Here is a 19,634-nt window from a genome sequence, read left to right on the forward strand (position 1 = left end):
GCTCTTGGCCTAGCGTTAATCCGAACCCTTGGTGTACCTGACCCACTTGATCATTACTTCTAATTAAAGCACAATATCACATCTAATTAGGTAAATAGAGACTAAATAACAGATCCACATCTTGGAACAGAAACATTTGTATAGGAGAAACCTCCTATAGTTTATTATTATTGTTGATAGAGGTTCAATAATAGTGGAAACTCTGTTTGTCCATCATAACAAAAGTGCATTGTTGCATTTATATACATTGTAGGATTATAGTGTACAGTTCAGCCTATAAACTGAGTTGAGATCAAAGGATTGTTTATGTTGTTTCAGTTATTCCGGGATGGGTTGTGGGGGTTGTGTGTCCCATACAACAGTGGTTAGTGTCAACAAATTTTTGTTTATCTTACCAAAAAAAAAGAAAAATTTGGAGGATATATCTGGTGACCAGAATGATGAACTATCTGCCTGCCTGGTTTCACTTTCCAAGTGCTATTTCTGAGTCAGGGATTGTTTTCTCATTTTTACAGCAGACTGACAGTACATGTGAATTGCTTATGCTGGTACGCAAGCGTCTTTCACCTCAGATTACAGTGGTTTACTGTATCTGATCTTTGTACGAATCACAACAGCCGGCTTTCTCACGGTACTCGCACAAGTGTGTTATTGTGTGAGACAGAGATAAACATGTCTTATTGCATACATACACATGCGTATAGACTAAGTATGATTGTTTAAGACTTATGTCTCATGCACCTTTCACTCTGAAATAAATCTAGGCCTCTAACACATGAAAAAGGCAGTATTGTTTTATGACGCCTGTTAAAGGGACAGTTCACCCAAAAATAAAATTCTGTCATTATTTACGTTGAAAAATTACAAAAGTAGTCAAAAGTGCCCCTGAACTGTTTGCTTTCCTACATTCTTCAAAATATCTTCTTTTGTGTTCAAATTTATAAAGCAATTTTTCATACTGTGGTAGCCAATGGTGGCTAAAAGCTGTTTGGTTACAAGCATTCTTCCAAATATCTTTCTCTGTGTACATCAGAACAAAGACATTTATACAGATTTGGAACAACTTCAGGGTGAGTATAGCCTACTCGAAGACAGAATTGTAATTTTTGGGTGAACTGTTTCTTCAAAAAGGCTCGTTGCTCCAGACATTCCTTGTGCTGTTGAACTTTCCACTAGAACTGGAGCAAATATGAATGCATATTTATGGATGTTTGTGTAGCAAATTGCTAGTTCTGCTCTGTTTGGGTCTTAAAGAAAACGAAATGTCCATAACACCGTGTTTTACACGGTATTAAACCCTAAATGTTTCGTCGGTGTTGATCAGTTAATAGCTTCTAAATTGACTATTAAGGCTTTTAATTTTTTTAAAGGGATAGTTCACCCAATCGAATTTCTGTATATGACTTACTGGAACACAAAAGAAGATATTTTGAGAAATGTCTCTAAAGTTTTGTGTCGATACAATGGAAGTCAATCGGGGTCTGTGTTATTTGATTCCCAACATTCTTCAAAATATCTTCTTTTGTGTTCTGCAGAAACATACCGTTTTGGAATGACTTGACTGTGATAAGCATTTTATTTGGAAACACACTTAAATTTGCGTAAAGCATGAGTGACAGTGACTTGGGGGCGGAGCTTAGCGGGGGGCTCACGTTGATAGACAAAGCTAATTTGTTTAGAGCTTCGTACCATGCGCTGTAATTGTTGAATCAATTACCATGACATCTTTTGTTGAAAGCACAACAAGCGATCCATGTGCACACAACATACGGAAACTGTTAACACTGGAACAAACGTTTGTTTGGACTAGAATTTTTAATGGGGCACGTTGTGATTGATTATCAGTAATTGTTCGACACGCAAGCGAGGGGTGGTGACGGATTATTGGAGATGGATTTGAGTAGGCAAGTGGGGGAAGGGCTTGTATGTGGAACCCCCGCTACCGGTGCATTTCTTGCACCGTGGCGTGACAGAAACACATTTGCAGGTCAGGTGCCTGATGCTGCTAAGTAACCATCCGCTGCAACTGGCGAAGCACAACATCCTTGATGAGTCATTTAACCCCCACCCCCCGCTCTGCAGAAATTAAACGACACCACTTCACGCTGGTGTTTATGTACGGATCAGATCACCCAGGAACGAGCCGTGGCAGAAGACCAGGGTTTCTATCCACAACGCTCGCATAAAGGTATTGCCACGCGACCACATAGTTGCTAACTGTGTTCGGAACATGATTGTGAACACAGGTGCAACAGAATACAATGAAACAATAGATGGAAACTGATGTTATCTTTATTACAGCCTAATTTAAAAAAGATATGCACCTTTGCACATGCCAAAACGATACTTACGACACTGACCTCAGAACAGCAGGAAACGGATGCAACTTGTAAAAAAGATGCCCAGGTTGTATTGCGTCCTTAAATAAGAATCGATAAACAGCATTTGTAATTGATAAGACAAAAATCGGACTATTTTTAGACATTTTGTTTCTGAAAAAAATATGTAGAATTTTTATAAATGTATATTTTTTAATCCAGTCAATTCTTTAAATAAGCATGTCAATACATTTATTTTAATAATTCATTATAAAAAATACTAGCATGATGATACAAGTTAAAATTATCATTAATAATAAATAATAAAAAAATAAAATGTTTTTAATCATGTAAAAAAGTCATGTTTTACAATACTGAGAATCATCAAAACCCTAAAATATGAATAAGTTTTTATTCTGGGGAAAAATATGACAGGCACATGGTAATTACATTCTAGACTTCATGGTCATTAAATTAGATTCAGTTGCTCAGAAAAACTAAAAACGAAATAAAATAAAAAACCAAGAGTGTATGTACGTTAATCTTGGTTATACTATAATGGAAGCTTGGATCAACATGCTATTGTTAGTTTTTTACGTGCAACACGAGCATCATATTTTACATGCCTAGAAGACACAAAATTAAGCCTTCGGAGTAAAGACACGTTTGATTTTCACAATTTAAATAATAACGTTTTAACAATCGGATCTACGAGTGCAATGTTAGGATATACAGTATTATTGAAAAGTTGTGTTTAGTATAAACAAGTGCACACCCTGTGTGTCTGCCTTCAGGCGTGAGCTATTGTTTAAATACTTTATATATAATTACGAATTTATGTGATCCTCTTGTGCTGATGCTTGATACCAGTGTGTCTATCATGTCTGTGAGGACACTTAATCAGATATTTGTACAGACCCCAGGTGATGCGTGCTTGGGCTGGTGTTGGACCCACTTTTGATGATATCCTGTCTGTTTTAACCAATGACAGAAGCAAGATATTCATTTGAATAACCAAGCGGATATTGTGCCAAGCCGTGCCATGCATCTCTCTTTTTGCACTTACATTTTACTGTACAGCCGCATGTTTTCTGACAATCTTTTAATGTCAGTTAATAGAATCTCACTGTCTACTGATTCAAGAAAAACAGTTTTGTGAGTAGATTATTTACTTTCTGCCGTCTGATATGCTAAACCACTTTATGGATATTCAGAGGCAAATGTGTAAATACAGTACAAATATTAACAATTACAAACAACAGGACAATTGATATGAAATTTTCACTTCAAAATAAAGTCAGTGCTTGACATAACTAAATAAAAATATATTTTTAGAATTAAACGTCATTTCAATAGATTTTGGTAATAGTGCTACTTTTACATAAAAACCTGCTGCATGGGAACCTGTAGAGACACTTCTATAACACACCTTTGCAAACGATTGAGTAAATAATGATCATATCACCTGAACTGGCTTTCCGTATTTACATATTCACAGTTGAGCCTAAGGCTCTTACAGTCCTCTTAGTGTTCACATGCAAAATAGGAAATTAAGTAAATATAAGCCATTTAACAGTCTTTTTTTGCTCTAAACTATAGCCTTCTTGCGATATGTCCAATAAAATAATCTCAAATACTCTTTCGCAAACCAGTTTGGATCAATTTGTATATTTGGAAAACATGCCTTTGGGATGCTCCGCTGGACCAGCATTGAACGTGAAGAGAGGCTGCATCTTTACCCAAAACGTGACATTGTTTGACCTCCAGTCCTGAACAGGTGCTCATGGTAATGATACTGTAATGGGGTTAGAGATACACTAGCATCTTATTCCACACAGCGATTATAAACACGACCTGACTGGCAACAGGAGACAGACGAGTTAAATAAAGCAATTCATACAGTACAGTCCTATGAATACTGTGCTTCTTAGGTCATTTCTACACTCCTCTTCAATTAAAGCCTTTAGCACTTGATATTTTAGGAACATTAATGTTTGGTTTATCAGTTTATTACACAATGGGGCTGTTTCCCGGACTGGGTTTAAGGCTAATCCAGATTAGAGGTAGAGGTGTCTTGATCGAAAACTACTTGCACAGACATATCTTAAAATATGTCAGTGTGATTGATTTGTCTCAAGATGTAGTAATGTTTTTTGTAAACTATGTTTTTGAAAACAACTTAACTATCCTAATTTAACTAAGGCATAGTTCTGGTTTAAAATAATCCCTGTCCGGGAAACCACCCCAATGAGTTCTTAACTAAACCCATTTCTGAATTTATAAAAACTGCTTACAGTATGTTGAAGCATTGATTGGTATTACAAAAACGCTGTAGAATCTTACACTGAAACAGAACAGAACAGAATAGGCGAATCCATAAGAGAGATTGAAAAATGATATACCTAAAAATGAAAATTCAGTCATAATTTACTCACCTTCGTGCAATCCCAGAAGGCATTTATTTTTGATGATCAATGTACTGCATGTGATTTTTGGAGCTTTAACATTTTGGGACCTATATGCATATAAAATTAAAGATATTTTTATTTAAAAAAGAAACCATTTTGTGCTAACAAAGGTCATCGTGTAGCCCATTTTGGAAAATGAAGGTCATTTTTTAACATTTTATAGCATTTTATTTAAACATAATATTGAAAACTTTGTTTGCATTCATGTTCAGTATTTGTACTTGGAGTGTAAACTGAAGCTTTCATCCATAACGTATTTTTTATAATATTTATAATCATTTTGATTCATTTTATAATAGTTTCAATTTTTATTTAAGTTTATTTTATTTTTAAAGGGCTACAAAGTTTTACTTACACGAGAGGATCAACAAGCATTATAAACAGATACAATTGTAGTCAAAGCTTTATTTCCTTCGATTTTTAGTTTTCTATGCTTTTCTTTTAAATATACAAATACAACCCATAGTTCCTGAAAAATTCCCCAGACATCACGTGTAGCCACTACTGTATATCTGGGATGGCATGAGGGTGAGTAAATTATGGCTGCTCGTCATGAGTTGATCTTATGTAACAGACTTCTTACGCCCAATGGTTATATCACAAAAAAAGTGTGGTTACCATAGAAATGGCAGCATTATGATGCATCTGTATTATGTAGCCCAGAGCAGAATCCGTTGTGTGTCGGGAGAACGTTCGCGTTACTGACTTCCATTACCTATGATGTGTTTGTGTTTCTGCATGTTCTGACACTGTATGTGTTTTATGCATCTCACATAATGAAGTTTAGGATGACAACATCAACTATAAAGAACTGTACACAGATGCTAACACAACCTCACAATCGCTCCAAATTCACGTTTTATTTTCATTACTAGATTTTCTAGAAGTAAAGTGAGGTGCTTGCTCATGTGAGACTCAAAGTCGTGACGCTCGGGTTTGTGAATGGTTGCCAGATGGTTGCTATGGTGCTCTGGGTGGATACTACTGGTTGCTAGGGGGTTCTGTAATGGCAATCCTTGCCTTTCCAAGCACTACAAGATTGTAGATTTAGATCCAAGTTTAGATTTGAGTTACAGACCAAACCCATAGATTTTATAAACGTGCCAACTCATGATGCGTGTAAAACCCATTCTGCAACAAATTTATTTAACCCTAGATTTACAAAGCAGTCTTTATTTTAATTTATTACTGTTTTATTATTATTTTATTTTATTTAAAATTTACAAGATGCTTTAAACCAAAGCTGATTTGAGACCAGCTTCCTAAGACTGATCTTTACACAGATGTATGAGAAAGCAAAAACGCTGAACTCAGATCAGCATTAAAGGAAATGTTTTCTCTGTGGCACCGTTGCTAAGAAACCTGAGCTTCTACTTAACCTCCATTTTCTGTCTGACAGCTGTAGCGCTTGTTTGGTAATTTATTCATTTCAGAGTGCTCAGACTGAAACGGTGATGCACAATGACCGTCTGCTAACAGGCCGGCCCACACGTACACACAGCCAAACAGAATGTACAATACTGATGAGACATCTGCGGTTTATTAATGCGTTTACAATATAACGTTTTGTCGTAAGATGTTTTTGCACAAGGCCTGTCAGATATAGAAAGATGGCTCGTCTTTCTTCATAGGACACGTCTCTTCTTGAGACCGGCGTGGCTGTTATCTGCATTGCTCTGGAAACATGTCACTGGCCACTATCAGTTTACTACAAGGGAGCCACAATAGCCAAGCTGATTGGTGTCGGTGAAAACTCTTCCAACTGTGTCTGGCCCATTACGGAGCTGTGATGGTGTGTTATCCAGTTAAAGGAGCACATTGCAGACTAAGTGAATGCCGGACATGAATCATTAGAGATAGTCTAGAAGGACAGCCGTAGTCAAAAACCTGGAACCTTCTGCTGGTGTCTCTATTGCATCTATATAAATGTATGTAGTGGTTCTGAAGTATTTGCATTACTGACCACATTATAAAGTTTCATAATGTAGTTGATAAGATGAATGCAAACTAAATCATTACTACACTGGAAAAAAATGTTGGTTCAACTAAATAGTCACCTAGTGTGTTAATTCAACCTAAAAATATTAGTCATCACAAGTTTGCATCAAATTAATTAGTTAACTAATATTTGAAAGTTGAATTAACTACAAATTTAAGTCAACCAGGTAACTTTTTTTTTAAAAGTTGAACCAACAAGAAACAACAAATACATTTTTTACAGTGTAGCAATCTTGATTTGAATAGCAATTTTGTCATGATGTGCTTAAAAGTAGCAAAAATAGTGAAATCTAATTTGTTTTCTGAAAGAAAATATAAAAAATTATGTTTGTGCTTAAAACCAGCAAAAATAGAAAAATAAACGTAAAAGTTAAGTGAATTTATGCTTTAAACGAGATTTATGCTTAAAACATTGGCAGATATTTTTGCCTGTTTTAAGCATAAACATACTCACTTTTTATATTTTCTTTCAGTAAACAAGAGTAAATATCTTTTGTTTTATGCTTTAAACCAGCGGAAATAGAAACATATATTTTGTTTTCTGGAAGAAAATATAAAAATTAAGTATGCTTAAAACCAGCAAAAATAGAAAGGTGAAAATTAAGTGAATTTATGCTTAAAACTAGCAAAAATGGAAAAATATATTTTGTTTTCTAAAAGGAAAAATAAAAATGAACTATATTACAAATAAAAAGATAAAATATTAACATTAAAATTAAGTGAATATGCTTTAAACAAGCATAAGGTAAATTTTTCACCCCATTGGCAGATTTCCTTTCAAGTACATGTATCTTGATTTATAGATTTTCGATTTGTCTTGGAAAATGAGAAATTCACGAAAGGAGAAGTTACAATATAGTTCACTCTTGGATGCTCCAGTATTTTCTGTGATTTGGAGCAAATAAAGACTACCTTATTATATAACTACCTTGTTTCAAATTCACTTTACTAATTGCATTTGTACTAATTAAATATTTATACCATTACCTAGTAAACTTTCTGCTAAATCGAGGTTGTGGCCCAGTTTTACCGCGACTGCATTTTCTGGTGTAACGTGTTGAAATTTAAAGGTGCGTAAGGGTGGAAACATTTTTCGACATGTGGGCGTACAGTATAATCAAGTAAAACAATTTGATTCTCGGTTGCATCCCATCGACGTGTCAGTTTATTATTTTGTCGCAGCCTCTAATTGGCTTTGTTTTAGGACCGAAACTGGTGCGGCAAAGTGAATCAGATATGTTGACTATAGATACGAATCACTTTGTCCAGTGAAAATGTGGTACAGCAAACGTAGTGTGAAACTGAGTCATACAATGAAAGCCTGATGCTGTTTTATGCGGTTCATTGATTTGAAAGTAAAGTCCAGGCTTTAGTCATATTGAGTAAACACGAGTACTTCTGAGAGAAAACAAACACAGTTACGGCTTCATATTTTGTCAATTATGTTCATTTGCCAAGACATGAATTTACAATAATCTCTCTTTCAGACTCTTTCGGAGGACCGTTCCCCTCAACCATTCACAGGTGTCACCACAAACCCAAGCGCTGTCTGAACCTGCATCCATGCGGAGGTGTACCCGTGAGCCCCCTTCTGTTCCACCGCAATGCCAAAGGCTCTCAGATCGTCATGGATCTGACACAGAAGAGCGTCAAACGCCAGGCCAGCTTCTGCAACGCCATCACGTTCAGCAATCGACCAATAGCTCAGTATGAGCAGGTCCGCTTAAAGGTGAGGAAAAATAGCATGGATGATACTGCAGCAGACTGGAAATTTTGGAAAAGTCTGAGGAAGTGTGGAACGCTAACATGTTTTATGGGGGGTAGACGGATACGGACACTTCCGAGGATCTGCAAAGAGGCCATTGGGTGTAACAAAATATTAGTTTATCTTTTTGCATGCAGTGGTTTCTTTACATACTGTAGCTATACAGTAGATACGCATTTTGGCATGCAATATTTTTTTTTAGTTTGTCTAATTCTGCATTCAAATTTCTTAAATAAGGACTTGTATTATTCTTGACAATTATTCCAAATATTTTTCTAATAATCTGAGCTTGATTAAAAGCACGATAATAACAATTTCATTTTTGCACACATGAATGTTTACTGTATATTTTAAGATTGGAAATCTTGGGCAAGAATAAAACATCTACTGTTAGCTTAAAAGGTATTTAAAATGTAGCGAAAATGAAGTGGCAAAGTCGTGTTTAAACATTACCAGGCCAGCTTGTTAATGCAATAACAAAGCAAAATAAACACTCCAACCCAGACTGTGCCACACAATCTCGCCTAACCAGTTACTCAGCCAAAGCAGACATCTGTGTGTGTACTCATTCACTCACTAGTCCAGTTTCTCCATATCTTGATATTCTCAGGAGCGCGTGGACGCTCTGATATAACTCACCGTGTTCCTGACATGTTTGTAGTTCTCATTCCTGGAGTCTAGGCAGTTGTTACTGTAAGTCAAATAAAACAGAGCTCCTCTACTCCAAACACACTACTACACAACTACCTCATGCAACCCCTGAATCGTTCCTTATGTTCAGCCATTTACGACCATCAAAAAACGTGCCCCCGCCCCCACGGTCACAATAACTCGGTTTGAAACTTTGATATAATTGTATGAATAGCTTCAAAATGTCACATTTAAGTTTAAATGAATTCCGAAACTTGTTTTGAGTTCCGCGGTTTAACTTTATTAGGTGGACGCTTTGTTTTGATCTTTGTCTTTCTCAACAGAATTACATTTTCTACATAATAGTAAACGTTTTGGAGAACGTCTAAAGAGCTTCATTTTAATATGTAGCTTTTGCATAGGGTTCAAAACGCTGAACTCTAGCTATGCCAAAAAAAGACATAAAACGTTTCTTTGATATACTGTGTTTCATGTGTATTTTAAAAGACTATGAGGATCATTGAATGGTGTCTTTATTCCTCTCTAGATCACTAAAAAGCAGTGCTGTTGGAGTGGAGCACTTCGCCTTGGATTCACTTCTAAAGACCCGTCTCGAATCAACCCCGACAGCCTGCCCAAATACGCCTGCCCCGACCTGGTATCTCAGAGCGGCTTCTGGGCCAAGGCCCTGCCGGAAGAGTTTGCAAACGAAGGAAACCTCATATCCTTCTGGGTGGATAAGAAGGGGAGAGTGTTTTATCGCATCAACGACTCTAGCCCCATGCTGTTCTTCAGTGGCGTCAGGACCACAGAGCCGCTGTGGGCTCTCATCGACGTGTACGGTCTGACACGAGGAGTACAACTACTGGGTGAGTCCGGAAAATTGTAACATTAGCGCTACAAGGGGTTTCATTGACTTTGATTAAGTTTAATATACGTTCTTTGTCTTATTGTGAATGTTTGTAGGACAAACTGCAATCCCTTTGTATTACAACCTGTTTAAAGAGGAAAAAGATAACAAGATTTAAAAAGTATTGTAACCAATGTGGTACAGCTGAACGCTGCAATTCATTACGATTTTACGAGGTCGATAATTCGTATAAATTCGTACGATGCGAATCGAACAAATACGTACGATTATTAGAAAATTCCCTCTCCTAACCCCACGCCTAAACCTAACCGTCACCTGCGCGAAAGCAAATCTTATTAAAACATACGAATTCATACGAATTAGCCACCTTGTAAAATAGTTACGAATTCCTGAGACATTGCATTGGCAATCCAGATTTTTTCCTCTCTATCGCCATCTCTGTTCAAAACGTTACATTACGTCATACTCTAAAGTCTAGATTCACAGACAAGGCTTAGGACAAGTCCCAGACTAAAATGAAAGTTTGAGACGTCTTAACTGAAAATAAATTGCCCTGACATATCTTTAAATATGTAATTGCCTTTGTTTTTTCTCAAGATGCGCACCAGTAATGTTTTTGTCTAAGGCATTTTAATAAAAGCGACTTAAATATTATAATTTATCTAAGGCATAGTCCTGGCTTAAGCTAAGCAATGTCTATGAAACCGGGCCTAAATGTTTTGTGAAATCATACCCGACAGCTTAAATAATGGATAATTATTATAAGCTTACTATTGTGACTTGGGGGAAAGTAAAGAGATAGTTTTGAACACGGATGTTCATGCACTTGTTCAATAACAGATTTTTTGCAGCTTTAAAGTTGTCAAAAAAAACATTTATGAAGTGCATGATCCAGAATAGCTCCCTCTCTAAATATACTCTGTGAATCATACAGCTTATACATAAAGGCATACCATACACCTTTGATGTACCGATGCATGTACGTGTTCGTGATTGGGGGTGTGAGAGCCGTTGGATAGTCCAGGCATTCGCGTCTCACGCATACATGAAGCAGCCTGTAATGCTGTCATCATGTTAATTATAGAAGCAGGTCACACACACCAGAGATAGCTCCATTTATCCTAATTGAGCTCTGTGGCAATTGAGGGTAGCCTCCCCGGCCGCTATCTGTCTGCCGTGTGGGATGCGTTTCGCTACGCGTGCATACGCGAGTAACTTTATCTGTGCTTCGGCTCCACAAGGGCCGGCGTTGATATGCACCGCTGAACCCGTGTTCTTCGATAGTGTAGTGTCACCGAGAAATCAAAGAATGCACGTGTATGCGTAAGTGTGTGTGTGCGTGTCCACATCATTTTACTTCACGGCGTTTCGGTCACTGCCTACGCAATATTTTCTCTGCCTGAAATGGATTGTAAGTGCAAGCAGGGCCTTCATGTCATTCCAAACCTGTATGACTTTCTTTCTTCTGTAGAAAATAAAAGAAGATATTTTGAAGAATGTTGGTAACCGAACACTTTGGGCCCCATTGACTTCCACTGTATGGACACAAATGCACATTTTTCGAAATATCTTCTTTTGTCTTCCACAGAAGAAAGAGTCATATACAGTACAGAGTTTGAATGACATGAGGGTGAATAAATGATGGCAGAATTTTTTCTTTAAGTCTTCAGTTCCTCTCACTTGATGTACATGATGGCTATAGGAAAAGCATATGGGTAATGGTGGACTAAGTCAAGGCTGAAAAGTCTTTTTGTACACAGGCCATCAGTGCACTTATCAAAAAAAAGTCTGCCGTTGAAATCTTTCATCATAATGTAATAACTTTAAAATGACTTTTCATTTTGATGTGGTGTCAACTAGGCCATGTGGGCTATTGGTTACATAAAGATATTCTGTTTTTTAGGCTGTTGTAGGTACTACTGCTGTAAAAAACATTGACAGTAGTTTTTATCAATATAAATTGACATTAATGTAGTATGTTATACAACAATAATAACGAATAAGGAGATTAGAAAAATTAGAAATGTCATGCTCTTAAAGGGATAGTTCACACAAAAATACAGATTCTGTCTTCATTTACTCACCCTTTTGTCGTTTAAAATCTGTATGACTTTCTTTCTTCCGCAGAACACAAAAGGCGATGTTTGGAAAAATGTTGTTAACTGGACCCCATTGACTTGCACTGGTTTTGTGGCCTTACAAAAGAAGTGAATGGAGTCCAGTGTTGTTCGGTTACCAACTTTCTTCGAAATATCTTCTTTTGTGTTCTGCACGAGAAAGAAAGTCATACAGGTTGGAAATGACAAGAGGCTGAGTAAATGATGACAGAATTTTAACTGAAGGATGAACTTAAAGGGGTCATATGGCGCGAATACGTGTTTTTCTGTGTCTTATGTGTGTTATAAGTTGCCCATGAATGTATTAGACACGTAAAATTGCAAAAATGAAAGTGTCGGAAGAAAAGATGCATTCTATCTAAAAGCGAATGCTCACCCAGACCTGCCTGAAACGCCTCGTGTAACCACACCCCCACAAATCTACGTCAGTTCGTGGTATGATTTGACTAAGACCGCCCAAATGTATACTCAAGTAAGGTGGGCGTACCTGCCAGTACAATTGCTTTGGATTCCCGTCAGGTAACCCGTGTATACGCATTGCATTACATCTAAAACGAACGATAATATTCATTTTAGCCGTGTCATATGACCCCTTTAAAGTGATAGTTCACCCCCCCAAAAAAAATCTATCATCATTTACTCACCCTCTTTTTTTTTCTTGTTTTAATACTCTGAAAAATGTACACCTATAACATTGACGTAATAACCTTAATGGACGAACAATGAATTGCAAACTCAGGAAAGGTTGCTTTTTCATGCCTGTCTTGATTAGTCCAGAAAAAACCACTTGTGAATCATTTACAGAACGAGGCTTAAAGATGTATGTGAACGTTTTGTGACTCATTTGTACAAATGCCATAAATTCTTGCTGGTAAATTGAGCTTTTCTTATCTTGCGAAACCGCGTTTGGAGTGCCTCGGGCCTAAATACATGATGAAACTTTCTCATGCATCTGTGAGCTTAAAACACACACGTACGGTGTACACATTAACACGTCTTACACAATAACAAACACACACACACCCACTCTTACGACACGGCTTTCCCTGTGGATCCTGATCATTTGAGATACCCGTCCACCTAAATAGCATGCCTATAAATTATGCCGGTGTGTGTATGAAAATGGATTACTAACACTTGACATAATGTACACTAACATGGCCTTCATTGGGTATTACAGTTGCCATGCATGCATATCAGGACAGGTTTTACAGCAGAGACCGTATTCAAGTTGTCATATAATAACTTCCCTACAATCAGAGACACCAAAAGCTCATGATTTATTAGAATATGATTATTCTATGAGTTATATTATAGACTTAGGCCTACAGTATATATACACTTTCTTGACTTAGTTCAAATACACTGATATTTTCTGTCATCTGTTTAACTTCAAACCTGACCACTTTAATAATATCCTTTGTGAAACCTTTTATTCCTGCCAGTGAAACTATAATTTCATGCGGTGATGTATAAATGTCATATGCACTTTGGAGAGTTACGCTTTGTGCACTAAAATACAGCATTAAGACAGGTGCTTTTTAGTTCATTTGCCTATTTGTAAGATAATTATTTTCATTTTAGTTATTATTTTCATTTTCATATTATATATTAAATAATACAAAAGGAACTGCCGCTTTTCATATATTGAAAAACATAAGCACTTATTTCCAATATATGGAATAGTAATATTTAATATATTGCATTATATTACCCAGTATTATTCCACTATTAGTATTCCCATATTTTGGTTTCGTAATGGAAGGTCTATTTTTTTAATAATTTAACACCTGGAAAAAGCAAAGCCCATGGCAGTTACTGACTAATAAAAATATAGCCACAAGCAATACATTTGACTTGTAAATACTCATCTCATCTCAACTCATCTTTATTTATATAGCACCAATAAAAACAACAATTGGACTGGACAATCAAAGAGAAATAACAACATTTACACACAACATAACATAGATCACAGCACACATCAGACCCCCCGTAATACAATTAAATACAGCTAAAAGTAAAAAGGTAAGTTTTGAGTTTAGCTGTAAACTCATTTACTGTAATCACTTCCTTAAAGGCAATTCTTGTCCTTCAGACTTCCCCCAGTGACATCGAAACATTTGAAAAACCTGACAGTCCTACAGTACTCATGTGATGAAGTGTCTAGCCGGACCTTGAACCAGCTCGCGTGGTGTGGGTTTCAGGGTGCCAAAAAAACGGTAGTGAAATGAAGTCGTCCCCTGAGGCGTTTGCAAATGTAGTGAGGCTGGAATGTTGTTTAATAAATACATCGGCCGTCAGCTACTCTTTTCCTAAACGTGCTTGCTAGCCAGGCTAAATGCAGTTGTTATCGGAAAGATTAATCGTTTTGGGTATTAACGTGTTGAAACAGGCTTAGGATTTATGCCGCCTATTCTAAATATATTTTCAGTCTTGCCAAGTTTACATTACGGTTTTGAAGTTTACAGTTTTACGGTATGGTTGCTTTACATTCAATTTTTAGTAGACTTCTTTCACAGTTACATCACTTAGTTTCATTTACAGATTTGTGGTATTACTCTATTTTGCTGGCAGAGACAGTTGCTCATGAACTTCCCTTTAATCCATCTCTTATGGTTTATCTCGCTGATCAGCAGTGATTGTGGATTGTCTCTAGTACAGTATGTACAATGACATAATAAATGACTGTGGATTTATTCCGCGCATGAAGCTTGAAGCCCTGATGGATGATGCTGCGGCACAGACCATTTTATCTCTTGTAGCACATGTCAGAGAAGTGGATAGCAAGGCCAAAAATTGTCTATTGCTGTCAGTTAAAGTTTATGTCAGTGGGTTGTGATAGAAGAAATTCAACGGTACAGAAGCCATTAGGGCTGGTCAGTATGGCAGTGTGTTCAGTTCCACTAAAGAAATGTCTCGACAGCTTGAGATGTAACTGTGTAATTTATATTGTGGTGGATGCACCCCACAGAAGAAATATTCGTTTAAGATTTGGATATATAGCCTGCTGGTTCACATCTCAGATAAGAAGGTAAAGATGACTCTGACACCACCAGGATGAGGCATTAAGAGCTAAGCATTCAGATTCATTGTACATTCCACATTCAACATGCTTTTTATTCCCATTAATAAAATGTCCAATGCAGTCTAGAAAATGTAAACACCATACACAAGGCCCCTGTTCTTAGTTGCAAGTGCATAGCGCCTGATTTTCACTTATATAACTGTACGTTTGAATAACAAAAATATAGTAAAAAAAATGAAAAGTTAGCGTTTTTTTAAATGTTTCACATACACACAACAAAGTCGTTCACACGAATCGGCTAAAATAAGTAAAACCGCTGTATTATGACTATGATATTGGCCTAAATATTATTTTAAAAAGTTTAAATAAAAAAAATTAAATGTTGCCACAGGAATAAAATGAAACGGCTTGAGGCACTGAAATTATTAACTGAAATTAGGCTTGTGCCGGCAGTACATTTTTAATGTGGCGGTAATTGATGTAGCTTTCATTATGGTAGACGTAGACAGTAGTATCACGGTGATGAAATGCATTACAAAGACAGGTCAAAAACATAAGCAAAGTTCAGCGTTCTAGTGTCACAAACAAACATTATAATAATTTCACGTCCAGAAGTTCCTTTATCAATAACCTTACAACCCTCGTCATGCATTCTGGGTAATTAGCAACAACATTGCTATGCTACTAATGCTAGTGTGTTGAAATAGAGCAATTATCATGATTTATTTGACACGGTTGTATGATTTGGCTACGCTAATTCTTAATTAAACGTCCCACGCTGGGAATATAGTCCTCCAATAATAAAATCTTAAATATGTCCAATATGCACTATTCGGTCAGAATTTGTGAAACTGCAGGCTTGTTTCTGTGTACACCGTAATGGCTGTTAGTGCTAGTAATTGTATTTGTTTGGCTGACCGACTGCTTTGGGGTGGAACAAATAAAAAAAAACCTAGAACAACAGATGCTGTGCCATTTGGCTATTTGACAGCGTTTTATTTTTCTACTTCTTTGTAAGCACGAGGAGAAAAATAATCCAGCGAAGAAGTGCTAGTCATGGGTCAGAATCTTTTTTCGAGAGATCACACCAACAGGAAGTTCTGGGAAGAGCGGCTCAAGGTGGCGGGAAAATGTAGCGTGACCCATCGCAAAACAGAACACCGTCCCTTTCCTGCCGTTAAGTGTCCCTTCTCCAAACTTAGAACTCCCCTTTTCCTTCATTTCCCCTCATACCAAGGACTCGGGACATCCAAACATGGACAGAGATTAGGTGTGGCTGTCTAATATAGGAGCACTTCAGGGCCTCTTTAAAGGAGTTAGGGGCAAACATCAGTTTATAGACTGCTAGATAAACATCCTCGTATTTGGGGCCGCGGTGAAACATCACAGAGCGACTCACATTTCCCGGGTACGAGGTGGACATTTTCGGTGTGCCTCTGGTGTACTCCAATTTTAGTGAGTGCTGAATTGGTTGTGGCTATTGAAATTTACAAAAACAACATGGAAGGCTTCATAATACCATATCGCATGTGGTTGAAAAGAAATGAAGTTTATTCAATTGAAGAGCAAGTTATTACTCTCTGATGAAAGATTATGATACGGACCAACCTTTTATCTTTAGAATAGCATGCACAGATTATGTTCTTAATAAGACCAGAAACAACATGGGGTCAGTTTTGATTTTCGTTGACTAAATATGTGTCATGAGGCAGAAAAAACTACGGTTGGCCTGACTACAATTTGGATACGAGCCATAAGGGAAGGCCTTATGCGTCTTTCGGAGCGAATCTGGACGTGTGCGTGTGTGTTTGAGAGAGAAGGTGAATAATGACCTCAAGGAAGGAGCTTTCGTTACCCAGGGATCATTTGTCAGTGGTCCACGTGTTGACTGTGTGGCCATTATTTTTAACAAAGAGAGCGGACAGCCGAGCGTGGCATGGAGCCAAAATGCAGAAATCTCTACTGTCGCCCCCTACTGTTATTCTCAAACACACACACACAATGTCCTGTTTGTTTTCAAAATGCAAACGAAATCAGAATTATCGTGTAAGAAGTCAAATTCTTCCAAGACCAAACTATCAGGCCATGCTTTGAAAGTTTAGGAGAAACATCTGAGACAAAGTTAAGATGTGCATGAAACACAACTGAGAACAAACCTAAATTCCTTCAACTGTAAAGAGCATTCTCTAAAAAAGTTGTTCACTTATTTACAAAGTGAGCAGATGCAGAAAGAGAACAAACTAATCAGCGTAAAAGATGAATAAAGAACAATCTCATCGAGAACAACCGCATCCAGCGCCTCACAGCTAAACCTTGCAAATCATAGCAAAAGCGCACTTCCATTTTTGGCCATTTTGTTCCTGGACTCTTTCTGACTGAACCAAGAGCAGCTTTTGTTTATCAGAAACCTCATCTGCTTATTTTCCACTGGCTTTTGTGTTTAGCCTAACAGGTGCTGGACGCTGGTGCAAAACCAAAAAAGCAACTAAGACAAAAAAGGACAAAAAAACAAGTTTTTGCTTTTTTGTCTCTGCAGCTGCGTCCCCGTCGTTAATGCGCGAGCTTGGATTCAGATCCTCTCTGAAACCATCAAAACTGTCTTTTTTTTAGAGTCTTGAATTGTCAAAGAGATTACGATCTTGGCTCAGCCAATCGCAATCCAGCTTTTCTGGAGCTCGTTTGAAAGGGGCCAATAAGACAAAGAGAAAATGGCGATTGGCAGCTGAGCAGGTGCAGGGGTAATTAGAGGGGCAGCAGCTGCCGTTGGTCACACACATCTTGGCACGAACGCTCCCGTGCCCCTCCCTCACTTTTTCTACCTCTCCTGCTTTCTACTCTAAACTGATTTTGATCTTTGTATTGCCGAGTGACTCAACAAACGTCTTTCAATAATCTGCAATGTTATTATAATTTACTAAAACTATTAAAACATTTCTGTAAAAAAAATTAAAATGTATGCCTAAATATTTTTTTCAAAGTCACTTGAGTTATGAGGCGCTTAAGACCAACAAAAAAACATTTACATTTATTCATTTAGCAGACGCTTTTATCCAAAGCGACTTACAGAGAGTTCAGGGAGCAATAAGCGATATTTCATACAGTAAGCAATAGGTGCTAATACAAAGTTACTAGTTTCAACACAAAAAAACGACACAAAAACTAAAACTGCTGTTAAAATAAATTAAACCAATATAGCTGGTTTCATCGGACGCACGCGCTGGCCCGAAGTTAACTTCCGGTCTGTGTTTGGTTATAATATAACAATTATTTTATATTTAATTTATATCATTATTCATTTATATTCATATTTTTTTGTTTATTAATTATATCAAATTAAATTAAAACTACTCAAACGTTATAGATTCTTTGCGGAGGTCTACCGGAAGTTAAGTTTGGGCCACATAACGTTTGTTTATGTAAAAAATAAATAAATGATAAAAGGACAAAAAATTAACTAAAATATAATATATTAAATATTTGGTTTATTAATTATTTAATTTATTTTAAATATATTTTATTTGAATATATTAAAATGAAAGCTAATTAAAAATATAGTATAAAACTATAATATAATCAACTAACTTTGATTATCAGTGCTCGTCTGTTTGCCTGAATGGATAGTAAAAACATCCAAGGCATTTTGACGTTTTCTTTTAAAGGATTTGTTAATGTATGGGCAGAGCAGACCTAATCCAGGTTTATTAGATGTATGGGCAATCTATGTCTATGTATATAATAAGATAAATAAACATATACACTCAAATAAATGCATGGACAATGATAGAGTCAGAAACCGACAGACTGTTAAAATCACTGTAATTGTGTCTGTTTGGCACAACCGATGTTTTATTTTCAAAAGGACTGTTTTTAGACAAAATACAGAGTTTACAGACTGTGATCGGATTTTATATGATATGTTATTATTAAATAATATAATATAATATAATATCATGAAACCAACAATTGTTCTCCATCTCATGTTGTTTTATGTTGGCAGATGTATTTCACCCTTACTCATATTTAAACTGGATTCTAGGCTTGCGTCACTCTATCTATAGGTTCAAGGCAGCATTAAACTGAGAGGCCTGGATTAATCCTATTTACAGTCTGGCTTTACAGTAATAAGCCTGACTTAAAAGACACACTCCAGTCGGACCCCTAGTGGTGATGTCATCCACATGTTCTCTGCCCAATCATGATGGGTGGATTCAACTGTGTACAAATTGTACTGTAGTCTTTCAAATGTGCAGTCAAAACACTCAATGGGGACAAATGACAAAATTAATTTAAGAAAATGTTACTTTTAAAAACGACTTTAATAATGTCTTCATTATCTCCAGTGTTGCCAGTAGATGACTTCAAAAAGAGCTGAAAAGTCCCTGTTGGCTCGAGTAATCTGTAGTGCCTTAAGGCTATCCCTGTGCTGTCCTTAGCAGTGT

At 36.8% G+C, this 19,634-nt stretch overlaps 1 protein-coding gene across 2 annotated transcripts in view; it reads left to right on the plus strand.

Annotated features, from left to right (window-relative positions):
• Positions 1-19,634, plus strand: part of neurl1aa (neuralized E3 ubiquitin protein ligase 1Aa) — a 57,374-nt gene that overhangs the window by 22,958 nt on the left and 14,782 nt on the right. For both annotated transcript variants that reach the window (XM_057331373.1, XM_057331374.1), the window contains exons 2-3: positions 8,272-8,513; positions 9,727-10,048. In XM_057331373.1, coding sequence (XP_057187356.1) covers positions 8,272-8,513; positions 9,727-10,048 — 564 coding nt within the window. The remainder of the gene's footprint in view (positions 1-8,271; positions 8,514-9,726; positions 10,049-19,634) is intronic.

Source organism: Triplophysa rosa, linkage group LG4, assembly GCF_024868665.1.
Source record: "Triplophysa rosa linkage group LG4, Trosa_1v2, whole genome shotgun sequence".
Classification (NCBI taxonomy): domain Eukaryota; kingdom Metazoa; phylum Chordata; class Actinopteri; order Cypriniformes; family Nemacheilidae; genus Triplophysa; species Triplophysa rosa.